Source organism: Mytilus edulis, chromosome 13 (genome assembly GCF_963676685.1).
Source record: "Mytilus edulis chromosome 13, xbMytEdul2.2, whole genome shotgun sequence".
In the NCBI taxonomy this organism is placed as follows: Eukaryota; Metazoa; Mollusca; class Bivalvia; order Mytilida; family Mytilidae; genus Mytilus; species Mytilus edulis.
In genome coordinates, this window is record NC_092356.1 from 8,667,880 (window position 1) to 8,682,216 (window position 14,337).

A 14,337-nucleotide genomic window follows, 5' to 3' on the forward strand; every position below is an offset into this window, starting at 1 on the left:
TGCCAGGCAAACATGTACAGCTTACAGTATAGTATTAGAAAAAAAGATCAAAACTCAAAAACTTTACTTTGACCACTGAACCATGAAACCAGTTGAACATGTACACCTTACAATCATTCCATATACCAAATATAGTAGACCTATTGCTTATAGTATCTGATATATGGACTTGACCACAAACACTAAACCTTGTTCACTGATCCATGAAATAAGGTTGAAGTCAAAGGAAAACTGACTGACAGGCATCAGGACCTTGCAAGGTACATGTACAGTTGTACACGCATACTAAATATCGTTATCCTATTACTAATAATAAGAAAGAAATTAACATTACAAAAAATCTTAACTTTTTTTTCAAGTAGTCACTGAACCATGAAAATGAGGTGAAGGACAATAGACATGTGACAGACAGAAACTTCATGACAAAGTATAAAGCATACAAGTCTTCTAGCTTCTAAAATATAAAGCTTTTTTAAAGAAGTTAGCTAACACCGCTGCCGTAGCAGCCACAACCGGATCACTATCCCTATGTCAAGCTTTTTGCAACAAAAGTTGCAGGCTCCACAAAAAATGTGACTACTCCATTCAGATATTTTGCATTATATAACTAAAACAATGATTCACTTTGCTGTCCATTTATTATTCATTTATTTTGATCTAGCATAAATTATATAAATTGAGGATTATTTACATTTTGGTAAGAGGCCATATATATCAATATTATAGTTCAAACAATCCTTAAATAATATTCACAACCTTTGAATGAGATATGTGTGGTGAAATATACATCAATAATCAAATATACAACAGGACTCATATACATATACAAATATATACAATTATAAATAAACTTTTAATAAGTTAACACTATTAAATACTTAGTCTTACATTTTTGTAAATTATGTTTTTCATTCAACCACTTACAGTATCAGGCAATCCTGGCATAGGAAGAAAATCAATTAATAAATTGAAGTTTGTCCATTAACTCATCATAGAGACCAGGAATTACATTTTATACGCCAGACACAATTTTCGTCTTCAAAGACTTATTATTTACGCTTGAAAAAAAAAGTAAAAAGGCCAAATAAAAAATGAAGTTGAAGAGTGATGAGGACCCAACATTCAGTCGCCACATGCAAAGTTTAAATGAAATCATTCAAAATCCTGTAAAGTTGTCAATGACAGTCATGGTAGGTAATATTCTATTTAGCTTATTCTGGCAGTGATTGTTTACTTCTAAAAATTGAACAGCTGGAAACTAAACAAATATATACAATGTATACATACTTTGCTTGTTAAACATTGAATCAATAAAATCATGAACATGATTCAGTGTGAATCCCTCTCCAATCATAACAATACAATTAATCATGAACATGATTCAGTGTGAATCCCTCTACAATCATAACAATACAATTAATCATGAACATGATTCAGTGTGAATCACTCTTCAATCATAACAATGCAATCAATCTTGTATACAATTATTCTTAACATTAAGTAAGCTATAAACAAAAGTAACAAAGGGGTAGATGTTATATAACTTAATACTGGTTCCATAATAGGAAGATAGGAATGTTGAACCGCACACAACCAACTTAAGTGCCACTGGTCTTCGTAAGAATCAGGCAAGTTTGAAAAAATCAAAACATTAAAACATGATAAAATAAACCAACCTACCTAACCATTCTATATTAATGTTACCCTATACTGAATTAGAAATGGTAGATCTTTTGTTTCTGTGTATCTGGTAATTGGAGAAATCTCTAGATAACTTTTAGTTTGAATAAAAGCAAATTATGGAGTTAGCTCCCCTTAATTGTTAATTTCTTGTGCATTTTAACTAAGTATATTCTGAATTACCTCAACAAGAAAAGGAAACGATGTTTAATTCATGCACCATGATATATTTAAAACAAGAATGTGTCCATAGTACACGGATGCCCCACTCGCACTATCATTTTCTATGTTCATTGGACCATGAAATTGGGGTGAAAACTTTAATTTGGAATTATAATTAGAAAGATATTATCATAGGGAACGTGTGTACTAAGATTCAAGTTGATGTAACTTTAACTTCATCAAAAACTACCTTGACCAAAAACTTTAACCTGAACTTCGCACTATCATTTTCTATGTTCAGTGGACCATGAAATTTGGGTCAAAACTATAATTTGGCATTAAAATTAGAAAGATCATATCATTGGGAACATGTGTACTAAGTTTCAAGTTGATTGGACTTCAACTTCTTCAAAAACTACCTTGACCAAAAACTTTAACCTGAAGGCACAGACGGACTGACGAACGAACGGACGGACGGACGAACAAACGGATGGACAAACAGAGGCACAGACCAGAAAACATAATGTCCCTCTACTATCGTAGGTGGGGCATAAAAATACATAACGTAATGTCACCTTCAGTGGGTTTCCCCACTACCTGATTATAAGGCAGAAGAATGGCACTTAAATCTATTAGCATATTTTTAAAGTTTGGTAATGAAAATGAGTCAGATAGCTAAATTCTTAAATATTGAATCAGGGCTTTCAAAATTGTCACATTTGCAAAACAATTCTGTTTCTTTTACAAATGTATTATATGTCCGAATATACTTAAACTTATCTCCAGAATATTGCATATGATTTTAAACGACAGAAAAACAGGGGTTTGGACAATCATATTCGACCAGACAGTTTTCCCAGACAGGCACACTTTTCTGGTCATTGAATAATTGAAGGTTTTGAGCAAGTTATCGACAAAACTATATTTCATGCATAGATTCCATGCAAACAAATGTGAAACCCAAATAAATAAATTAGTTGCCTTTGAGTACACATTATATACTATCATTAGATACAACTTCAAACTTATTTGGTGCCGAGAATTCTTCTTCCTAGTGTCAAAGCAATGAACTTATTAATTCCTGTTTCAGATAAAGTTCTATTTCTTGCATTTTCTTCAAATGGAATGTACGAAAAAAAAGTCGAAATCTAAATGCCTTATTATTCAGATAATACAAAAGATGCAATATAGTTCTGTGTTAAACTATTAGTCATCATCAAAATTCTGAACTTTTTTCCGTGTTTTGCAATCTTTCATTCTTTCAGCGATACATCATGTTTGGTAAGTTCAGTTATGATGGTTACCTGAAAAAGATAACATATTAGATTTTAAATGAAAAATTAGACAGTCTTTAATAGTTGATCACTGTCTCATATAAAACAAAGAGTTTTTAATGAACTGAGAAAATATTTAATGGGCTTTCATGCACTGGCCATTTTCTGCAACTATATGAGACTTTGACAAATACTTTTATACATAATTAAGTTTATTTTTTTTCATTGCTGATTGAAATTAATTATCAATCAATGATTAATATGTTATATTTATAGATCAATGCAATATACAAGATTTTGTTTGGAAAATAGAACAGAAACAGATAGGGTCAGTGTAGATTAAACTGGACAAATTTAGACAGTCCACCTCAGTTAGTGGGATTCATGTTCCTAAACCTGCAGCCCTATTAATATTATTTCAAAGACACCTTATTCATGTTCCTAAACCTGTAGCCCTATTAATATTATTTCAAAGACACCTTATTCATGTTCCTAAACCTGTAGCCCTATTAATATTATTTCAAAGACACCTTATTCATGTTCCTAAACCTGTAGCCCTATTAATAGTATTTCAAAGACACCTTATTCATGTTCCTAAAACTGTAGCCCTATTAATAGTATTTCAAAGACACCTTATTCATGTTCCTAAAACTGTAGCCCTATTAATATTATTTCAAAGACACCTTATTCATGTTCCTAAACCTGTAGCCCTATTAATATTATTTCAAAGACACCTTATTCATGTTCCTAAACCTGTAGCTCTATTAATATTATTTCAAAGACACCTTATTCATGTTCCTAAACCTGTAGCCCTATTAATAGTATTTCAAAGACACCTTATTCATGTTCCTAAAACTGTAGCCCTATTAATAGTATTTCAAAGACACCTTATTCATGTTCCTAAAACTGTAGCCCTATTAATATTATTTCAAAGACACCTTATTCATGTTCCTAAACCTGTAGCCCTATTAATATTATTTCAAAGACACCTTATTCATGTTCCTAAACCTGTAGCCCTATTAATATTATTTCAAAGACACCTTATTCATGTTCCTAAACCTGTAGCCCTATTAATAGTAGTTCAAAGACACCTTATTCATGTTCCTGCAGCCCTAAAATTATTACAAGTTACAATCTTTAACATATTAACCACCATTTCTAGACATCTGAATAATTTGAAATTAATATCATAAATAAATCATTTTATCAGACTTTGTAAATGTTTCTACAAAATATGGACAAGTTATCAGCTGATGAAATATATTGACATTACATCTTACATTCAAAAGCTCATGTGTGCATAGACCGACCATAAATAAGAGCATTGAGGACTCAACAAATTCAAAAAAGTGGTGCCAAACACGGCTGAGGTAATCTATGCCTTAGAATTTCGAATAACTCATCCTTTTGCAAACAATGAATTTATAAAAATGACCATATAATGACCATAAAATTGATATTCATGACAATGTCTTGTGTCATATAACTGAACAAAACTTTGACATTGACTCGTCAGTGAGATTTATAAATAGATTACATGGGCGTTTTTCAATAAAAACGTATTTTCTTGTCCTATCCACTTTAAAAAAAAATATGTTTGATCTTTGCAAGTAATTTTTTGTGCAGTCTGTACATTGAATTAGATTTAACATTTTAAAGCAAAGAAACAGTTTATTTTTAGAGGGATTGATAAGATATTGACTCCTGAATGGTCCAAAACATCCAAAATGGCATGTCCCCAGACCGCCTGTTCAACATTCATACTCGTCAAAAAATGAAGAAATAAATGTTGTTTTTACTTTACTTAAGTTCTTTAATAATTCAAAAGTATGTTCAGAGCCAACATATTCTAATAAACACATTTCAATATAGGTTTTTTAATTTCAGAAGGTGTGTCCCTCACGAAATGTCCACTACGAAACGAAGTCATTAAAATTTGCCAATAAACAGTTTTATAAAATCAATGTAATTTTTGTTTGCAAGAAATATATACATTAGGGTCTTACAAAAGAAGTGATGCTTTTATAACGGCAATTAAATTGTTGGTAAGAAAAATTGAGCACATCAAATGGACCAGAGTGATACCGTATTTTTGATAATGTCCCCTACGAAACGGGTCAAATCTCCTTCAGTATCTGGTTTTAAAATTATGAAAAAAATATCAGTGTACAGCTTGATAAATGCTTTGATGAATACACTCAGTCTTGTTACTATTGCAATATAGGGATTGTGGGGAAAAAATAAAACATGCGAATACGTCCCTTACGAAACGGTCCCCTACGAAACAAGTATGGGAGAAAAACGTTTCGTAGTGGACACTACCACTATCATGGAGTCTTTTTCTAATCTTTTTTCAATTATATTCGTGCAAAACAAATAACAAGGGTTAGTTTCATGTAATTTTTATTATGTTTTTATTAACATATAATAGGGTTGATGTCAACTACGAAACTTTTTGTCCACTACGAAACGGTTTTGTCCACTACGAAACGCATCAAAATGTCCACTACGTAACATGAGTTGAACCTTCATATGTGAAGTACTGTCTAATCTTTATCGATAAAAATGGTTTTCCAATTCAGAAAAAAAATGATATTTTTCTAGTATTTAAAGTAAACAAACTGGAATGTCTATAGGAAACATTTAAAATTGCAAAAAATATATGTGTTTAGAAGAAATTTCGTAGGGGACGAAAGTCCCCTACGAAACAGTACACAAATTATGAAAATAATATCATTTTAAAGAATATTTAAGATTGCACTTTTTGTTTACAAACAGGTCTATTATAGAGGTATTCAAAATAACTCTTGAAATTAAATTTTAGACAAGTTGATTTTCCATTTTTTTTAAGGTCTGAAATTTACGCTTTTATTGAAAAACGCCCACATATCAGCTGCATTCTCAATTAAAAGTAATAGCCTTAAGATGAGATGCAACCTAAAAACTTGCTCCAGACTGAAAGACCATAAATGGTTAATCTGTAATTTTTTTTCACATATGTCTAATTTTCGCGGCAGCTTCAGAAATGGAAGTCTGTCAAAACATAGTCCCCAACCAGTTAAAAATTCATTGTAATTGTACACAACTCTAACTTGATCTATGACTTGTCATGGTTTAAACTACATAATTTAACGTACAAACCTTCCACTAAATTCTTCAAAATAATTTACTAAAGAAAAGGGGAAAAAAAATCCAAAATGTCATTTATCCTAATACAATGTCGTTTACAATTTAAAAAAAATATGAGTTATTTCCCTTTGAACAGAAGTCTAGTAGTTCATAAATTTAATTCTAGGGAAAGCAAAAAAAAAGTGCTTTATTCCCTTTGAACAGAAATCTAGTAATTTTGAAATAAGTATTTCATCAAAAATTCATTTCCAGGGAAAGGGCTTTAATTTAACCAGGAGATAAGCTAAAATCATGAAAATTGAATTTAACCTGTAACCTGTCATGATTAAACAATACAACAAAATATCAAATCAATATCTTAAAGCATGAAGCAAAAAAAAACCTGGAAAATTTGCCAGACTTATGGATGGACAGACAGACAGATGGACAGAGTGCAAACCTGAAGTCCCCTTCAATTTTATTGGTATGGGGACTTATAAAAAAAATACCAGGTGCACAACTTTTTGTCTTGTAAAGGGTCTGTGTAACATTAGTTGAATTCTGATGATAGCTATTGAAGGAGTTGACACAGATGATGCCGTACTAAACCGCAAGCTGTCCCTTATGAAAACTGGATATTGCTAGGCAACATAAAAAAGGGAAAATTAGGAAATAAAATTGAGAATGAGAATGGGGAATATGTCAAAGAGCAGATAAGAAAAAAGATTGGACAAATATTTGAAGGCTTTATGGGATACCTGGAGAAATGGATCCTGTATTACAAAATGTTTCAGATGTTAATATTAAAAGATTATCAATGATCAGTCTACAATGAAAAGTAGGTTACATCATCCTTGAATCTAACATATACTTTTTTTTCTAGTTGAAATTTTGATTATAAAATTTGTATCTTTTTTATCATGACTGCATATTTTCTTAACATCATCCAGTCTTAATCAGAACTTTGTTCATGTAAATGGAAAATACCTACAGATAAATAGACAGGAAAGGTTTGAAAGCCAACATGCACTTCTTCTGACGCAAGTCAGGGCATAAAACAAAATTACACTCAAAATGCAAACAAGAGCTACTAGACTCATTCCTCTAAATCTATTACTATATCTATGTACAAGTGCAAAAGAAATCTTTGAGCAAGTGTTCAAATTAGCCAATCAATGTCATACCATTATCTCCTTTGTGGCCTAAAATTCATAAAGAAATCGAATAATTTTGAATAAAACTTACATTCATAAAATTTAACAAATTTAGATGAAACAAGCATAAAGAATAGTCTTTTTACAGTTTTTCATTTCTTGTATTGCCAGAATAAGGTGTGTAGAGCACTCACATGGTTTACATTGTCAAACTATTTTACTAGAGTAATCGAAATGTAATCAAAAAGTAATCGATGATTACATCCAAATTTTTGCTGTAATCAATTAAATTATGATTACATGTAATCGAAAATGTCTTCAATTACAGATTACTATCGATTACTTGAAAAAATGTAATCAATAACAATCGATTCAATTACAGATTACGATTACCCATCCCTGGTCAAGGTAAATAGGAACAAGGTTTTGAAATTTCATTGTCAAGGTCAAAAGGAAGAAATTTATGGAATAACATTATATCATGTGAAGAAATCTTTATATTTTCTTTCACTAATTGAAATCATGCTTTGTTAATTGTGCAGTGTGGATGCACTAGAATGTGTCCCTTTGCCTGTAGTGTATGCCCTCATATATTTACAACCCGCCACATTCTCTATGAATGTGCCTGTCCCAAGTCAGGAGCCTGTAATTCAGTGGTTTGTCGTTTGCTTATGTGTTACATTTTTGTTTTTTCTTTCATATTCTATACTTTAATTAGGCAGTCAGTTTTCTCATTTGAATTGTTCTACATTTCAGGGTCTTTTATATCTGACTATATGGGCTTTGCTCATTGTTGAAGGCCAATGGTGACATATAGTTGTTATGTTCTGTGTCATTTGGTCTCTTGTGGAAAGTTGTCTCAATTGCAATGATACCAAATCTTCTTTTATATATTTGCCATAAGTATTTCTGTCAAACAAAAACATACAAAATAAAATCTAAAGGAATAGAACAAGGAGAATATATATAAACTTAAATATCACATTCAAAATACTAAATAAAAATAAAATGGAAGATGCACATAACCAAGTAGGAGGCTAAATTTCATTCCTAAAGATATACCTATATTTATATGGGGAAGTTAGGGCTTGCTTGTTGATCTTTGTAACCAGTTTCTACAAAGAGTATATAACATGTCTTAACAAATAAAAAAAATATAGCTTTCCTCAAAATCATTGTACATCGATTTCTAGTAATAGTTCAACGATAAAAAATATATTAATAAATACACACCAAGTTTAATGATTTAAAAAATCAAAAAACACTATTGTCGTACAAAAAAGCCTGCAAAACTGAAAGGATAGAACTTAGGGAAAAAAGGGAAAATATGCCAAACAAGCAAAATAACAAGTTACTAGCAAAAGAAGCAAATGTATAGGATTTATAAATTTCTGAGTCACACAAACATTGATATGTCAAAATCTATTTTAACATTGTAACAAAAAAGTCAAGGTGGATAGACAGACATATAACTTAATCTTAAAGACTTTTTTTTATCCATTTTACAGAATTGTATTACATATACGGTACTTAATATACATATTAGTTTTAATCACTCACCTATAAACAATTATAATCATTTAAAAATCTTGTGATAAGGCAAAAAATAGAAACTAGACAAAAATTGTCAATTAAGGGAAATAACTAAAAAAAGCAGTCAATTAAAAGAAAGAAAAAAAATATATAATTCAAGGGCAATAACTACTTTTAGTATTCATTGAATGGTTTTGATCATATTGGTTATTTTATTGGTCTTGTATCAGTGGCGGATCCAGGAATTTTCATAAGTGGGGGCCCACTGACTGCCTAAAAGGGCGCCTGCTCCAGTCATGCTTCAGTGATTCCCAATATAATCAACAATTTTCCCCCAGAAAAGGGGGGCCCAGGCCCCCTGAACAACCATCTAAATCCGCCTTTGTGTATGCTGATCAATTTTAAGTTTACATTTTCTAGCTACCTATCATCGTTTTTAGGACAATAGGCATACACAACAAAATTAGTCAAAAATTGTTATTTACAGGCAATAACTCCTTCAGGGTTAATGAAAATGAAGTCAAAATGTCAGAATGAACTTCAAATTTGTTGAATAATATATATTTCAAGTGATCAAAACTGGTATGACTGAAGGTAAAAATAAACATGTACGTGTAATACTATTGCTAATTTTTCACCTGTATACATGTGTTACAATTCAGAGCAGCTTTATACTCGGCTTTATACCACCCCAAAATGTTCAAATCCAAATTAAAATAAACATATCTACTTACAAATTGACAATAACAAACACGTCATATAAAATGATGCTTTTGTTTTATTATACCTCATATTACTTTCCTTCTTCAGTTTTGGTGAGTTCCCTAAAATCTTGTCTAACTCTTGCATAATGCTTCCTGATAATTTGGGTACATACTAAAAGAACAAAAATAGAAACAATTAAAAACCAATTGTTCAGAGAACAATTGAAGGTCTTTCCATCAAAACAATGTATTTTGATATGAAAAGTTGTGAAACTAAGTTTAAAATGTCATTTCAATCGTCAAATGATAGCTCCTAGTAAGCTGATTCCAAAAATATATTGTTTCCATACATATTTTTTTTTAAATAAGGGAGATAATTTGTTACTTCCGGTTTGAAAAATGTTACTTCCGATTATATTTGAATATTTACTTGACACTGATTCCAAAAATATCTGGTTCTATATACTTTTATATTAAAAAGTACAAAAAAATAGCTATTTCCGGTTTACAAAAGGTCACTTCCGGTTGTTTTTTACAAGGTTAAATGGTTTGATATCTTTTTCTAAAAGTTGTATATCTTTATCATGTATACATATAGAATAAAAGCAAAGGTCAAAATCTAGAACGTCAAATTAAGCTATGACCTTGAGATCAGTTTCAAGGTCATAAACCAAGGACCTCAAATCAAAAGACCATAGGTCTTTATTATATTTAGTTAATGAGTTATATCACCAAACGCATATTTTTAAATACAAGAGGGGAGAAAACTCCCTTTTACATTCAACGTACGCTTGCAATCAAAATTTACATCTTACGACATGTCACAACTAACAATTTAGTAAAAATAATTTGTTGATATCTTATACAGTCTTTGGATATAAGTGAAAATAAGCCAAATTCAAATATTAGAATATGACCTTGACCTTTGACCTTGACCTAATTTTCATTTTTTGGGACCAAGGACCTCAAATCAAAAGATCCTAGGTCTCTATCACTTATGATTTATAAGATAGAAATTCATATCACTTATATCAGATGCATAAGGGGAAATAACTCTCATATGGAGCGGTCATATCGCTTCGGTCAAAATAGGACAAATCATGCGAAGGATATAACGAGCAATTTTGTAAAATAAATTTGTCATAATCTTTTACGGTTGCGAAGGAGATGCGCTAACAAGGAAAACAGTGTTTGGGGAGATAACTCCTACAAAGAAAAGTATTCGTTTACTCAGGGTAAATTTCAAAAGTGCATAAACTGTTCGATATCATATACCAAATATCTAAGCGACATATTGCGAAACAAATGTTTATCGCAAGAACAAAATTAGGCGGAAGAAAAAAAAAAAAAAAAATAATCAGAAGAAAAACAATAGGTCTTTCCACAGAAAAGTGGAAAGACCTAAATAGATATCCATAATCATTCAAATATATTGGTTTTGCACTAGCTTGCTCAGGTCTAGACTTTGTGTTTTTATTTTGTTTTTGTTTGCTGTTTTTGTGCTTTGAATCCTTCTGATGAGTTTAGTTGATCATTGTTGAAGGCTGTGAGGAGGCCTTTAGTTCCTAATTTCTACATCATTCGGTCTCTTGAGGAGCGTTGTCTTATTGGAAACATACCACATCTCCTTTGTTTCATGTGCTGAAAATGTTTATCTTAAAAAAGTTGACGTCCATCATTATAAAACAATTTCGAGATATTGCTAATTTGAACCTATAGTATAAGTTTTTTTTTTTAAATCTGGCAAGAATTATACTCCTGAGCTTACGAGGTCGTTTTCCAAATATTTAAACATTACCAAGGGGCATAACTCTTTTTTTTTTTTAAAGTCATTCAGCTACCATTATTGAACCTTACAATTGAATAGAAATTGCTATTAACCTACAGAACAAGTTTTAAAAAAATCGGGCAAAAATTGAACAGATGAGAGCGCTAGCATGACCAGATGGATGGACAGACACCCAGTATTTCCATGTAGGCTAATTATTCAATTACCTATATATATTAAGTGGTTGTCGTTTATTTATGTGCTATACATTTGTTTTTTTATTCAATTTTTGTATATAAATTAGGCCATTAGTTTTCTCGTTTGAATTGTTTTACATTGTCATTTTGGGGATTTTAAAGCTGACTATGTGGTATGGGCTTTGCTCATTATTGAAGGCCATATTGTGACCTAAAGTTGTTAATTTCTGTGTCATTTGGTCTATTGTGTAGAATTGTCTCCTTGGCAATCATACCACATCTTCTTTTTTATGTATATAACTTTTTCGCCATGTATCTTTTCTTTAACATTGAAAATGAATAAAGATTGGTTATGGAATAATTACCTGTAAAGCCTGAATGTTAAGATAAAGTTGATCTACTGTGGAAGCTCCTAGTAATACACACTGAACATTTTCATTTTTTAATACCCAAGCAACAAAACAGAAAAATGATATTTTGTAAAAATTTGTAAGGGTTCTGCGGAACCCAGTGTCTCACCTACTCTTTCTGTTAATCACAGGCTCAACAAAAATGAGGAAATAAATCAATGAAATATTCCTGTTGATACTATCTTTTGATTGTAAGAAGCTTCAGGCTTATGATGCAAATTAAAGTTAGAAAAAGGAAACCAATTTTGGGATGTATGGACTAACAGATGAAAACAAGGCAGCAGGGCACGATAAAATATTTAATTATTTAACTGATATTGCTTTTTCTTAAAAACCTGTCTATGAATTTCCTTTTAAAATCGTATGATACTAAAACTTTTGTTTTGTTTAAATATGAAATTTATAGATGGCTATCGAATTTGCGTTTGCAGTATAAATCCCCCAAGTGTTCAATTATATCTACAAACAATGCACATGATGAAAATAGGTCTTTTTATCCTTTTGGTCAGGTGAGCTAAGAACTGAGAGCTGTGGTTTAGTGGTTAGCGCATCAGAATACTAACACAAAGGTTCCTGGTTTGTTCCCCGCTACAGGGATAAAAATTTCAGGGACTGAATTTTCGGCTCTCCCTTGATACCATTAGAGAGTATGGTCTTGATGAGAAACAATGATAGTCCATTGAAAGGGGACGTTAAATGGCTGACCTGTATCAAGAGAGAGCCATATCTCTTGTATGTAAAATCATGTAAATTTCTAAAAAGAGCAAGCTAATGCCACTTCAAGGCAGTTCTCGCACCTGTGAAGTGGAAAGGGATTAATATAAGTTGCAATAACTTGTTTCCCAATCCACCATAAATAAATATGTTTAAATTAAACTAACTACATTTCAATTCTGGTTGTTCAACATATACATACCTTCCATTGGAGTGTGTGAGTCTGGTCGGTTAGCAAATACTATATCTACATAATCTAACTGAAGTCTTTCTAAGGAACATTTCAATCCTAAAATGTAAAAAAATACAGGAATTGGATTAATTAAAGGTAAATGTATCAATACTACCATCTCATAGTTAATAACAATGAATCATAATGTCGAATTACTAGTAAGCCATTAGAGGTATACTTCAGCAATACAACCAAATTTGTGTCATCAAAATTATTTGAATTTTAATCTTTCCTGAAAACTAGAGGCTCTAGAGAGCCGGTGTAGCTCAACTGGGTATATATATCAAACACAGGACAGTATCCATGAACACTAGACGAGAATAGACTTCATGACGAAAATCTCTGATTACCCCTATGTCCTATGTTTAGCCATGCCTGCCATCTTGGTAGGCAGGCAGGGTCATAAGTCACATTTTAAAACTAAATACTCTAATGATGAATGTGGCCAGTTTGGTTAAATTTGTCTCAGAAGTTTGGTTAGTTTCAGAGGAGAAGATTTTTGAAAATATTACAATTTTTTTCAAAATATTGTTTAAAATTGATTATAAAGGGCAATAATAATCATTTTAGTGTAAACTTCTTTGTAGAAACCACTGTGCTGAATATTATTACTGTTAACTGTTTATTTCTATCTATAATAATATTGAAGATAACCAAAAACTGCAAAATTTTCTTAAAGAACCAATTCAGGGGCAGCTACCCAACAGGTTGTCTGACTTGTATAAAATGGATTATAACCTGATGAACATATTTAACCCATGTCAGATTTGCTGTAAATTCTTTAGTTTCAGAGATGTCAGCCAAAATCTGCATTTTATCCTCATGTTCTATTTTTAGCCATGGTGGCCATCTTATTTGGCAGGCCTGGTCATACGTCAGATGTTTCAACTATATACCTCAATGATTACTGTGGCCAAGTTTGGCTTAATTTGGCCCAGTAATTTAAGTGGGAGATTTTGTAATTTTAGTTAATGACGATAGACGATAACAACGGGCGACAAGTGATGAGAAAAATTCACTTGGCCCTTTGGGCCAGGTGAGCTTAACAGAGATTTAAAACTTAATAAAAAAAATTTTCTAAATTGAATGAAATCAAATTATGGAGATGTACAGAAATAATTAAAATCAGGTGATACAATTATTAACCTAGTAGTCAGGTTTTTATCTATCTAATCAATTTAGTAATAAGTGTTTAAACAAATCATGCAACTGGGTATCTAACAACCTTGACTTCCCATTATCATATCACTTATCAAAGTACAATATATGTAGTATTATTTAAAGGAAGAAAATATATCATATATTTATATATACAGATATAATGGCCTTCTCTCAGTCTGTTATAAGGAGTCAAGCTCCAGTTAAATGTGAAATATGTGAAACTGACCGACCAATAAAGTG

At 31.2% G+C, this 14,337-nt stretch overlaps 1 protein-coding gene across 2 annotated transcripts in view; it reads right to left on the minus strand.

Annotated features, from left to right (window-relative positions):
* Positions 1-619: 619 nt before the first annotated feature.
* The window catches only part of LOC139501896 (voltage-gated potassium channel subunit beta-2-like), a 76,535-nt gene continuing 62,817 nt past the window's right edge, over positions 620-14,337 (minus strand). The window contains exons 15-16 of one of the 2 annotated variants that reach the window (XM_071291197.1): positions 9,699-9,787; positions 620-3,146 (exon numbers count right to left, since the gene is read on the minus strand). In XM_071291197.1, coding sequence (XP_071147298.1) covers positions 3,143-3,146; positions 9,699-9,787 — 93 coding nt within the window. In that variant the 3' untranslated portion in view covers positions 620-3,142. Of the gene's footprint in view, positions 3,147-8,439; positions 8,494-9,698; positions 9,788-14,337 lie in introns of those variants that run through there. The other variant, XM_071291194.1, reaches the window with a different exon arrangement.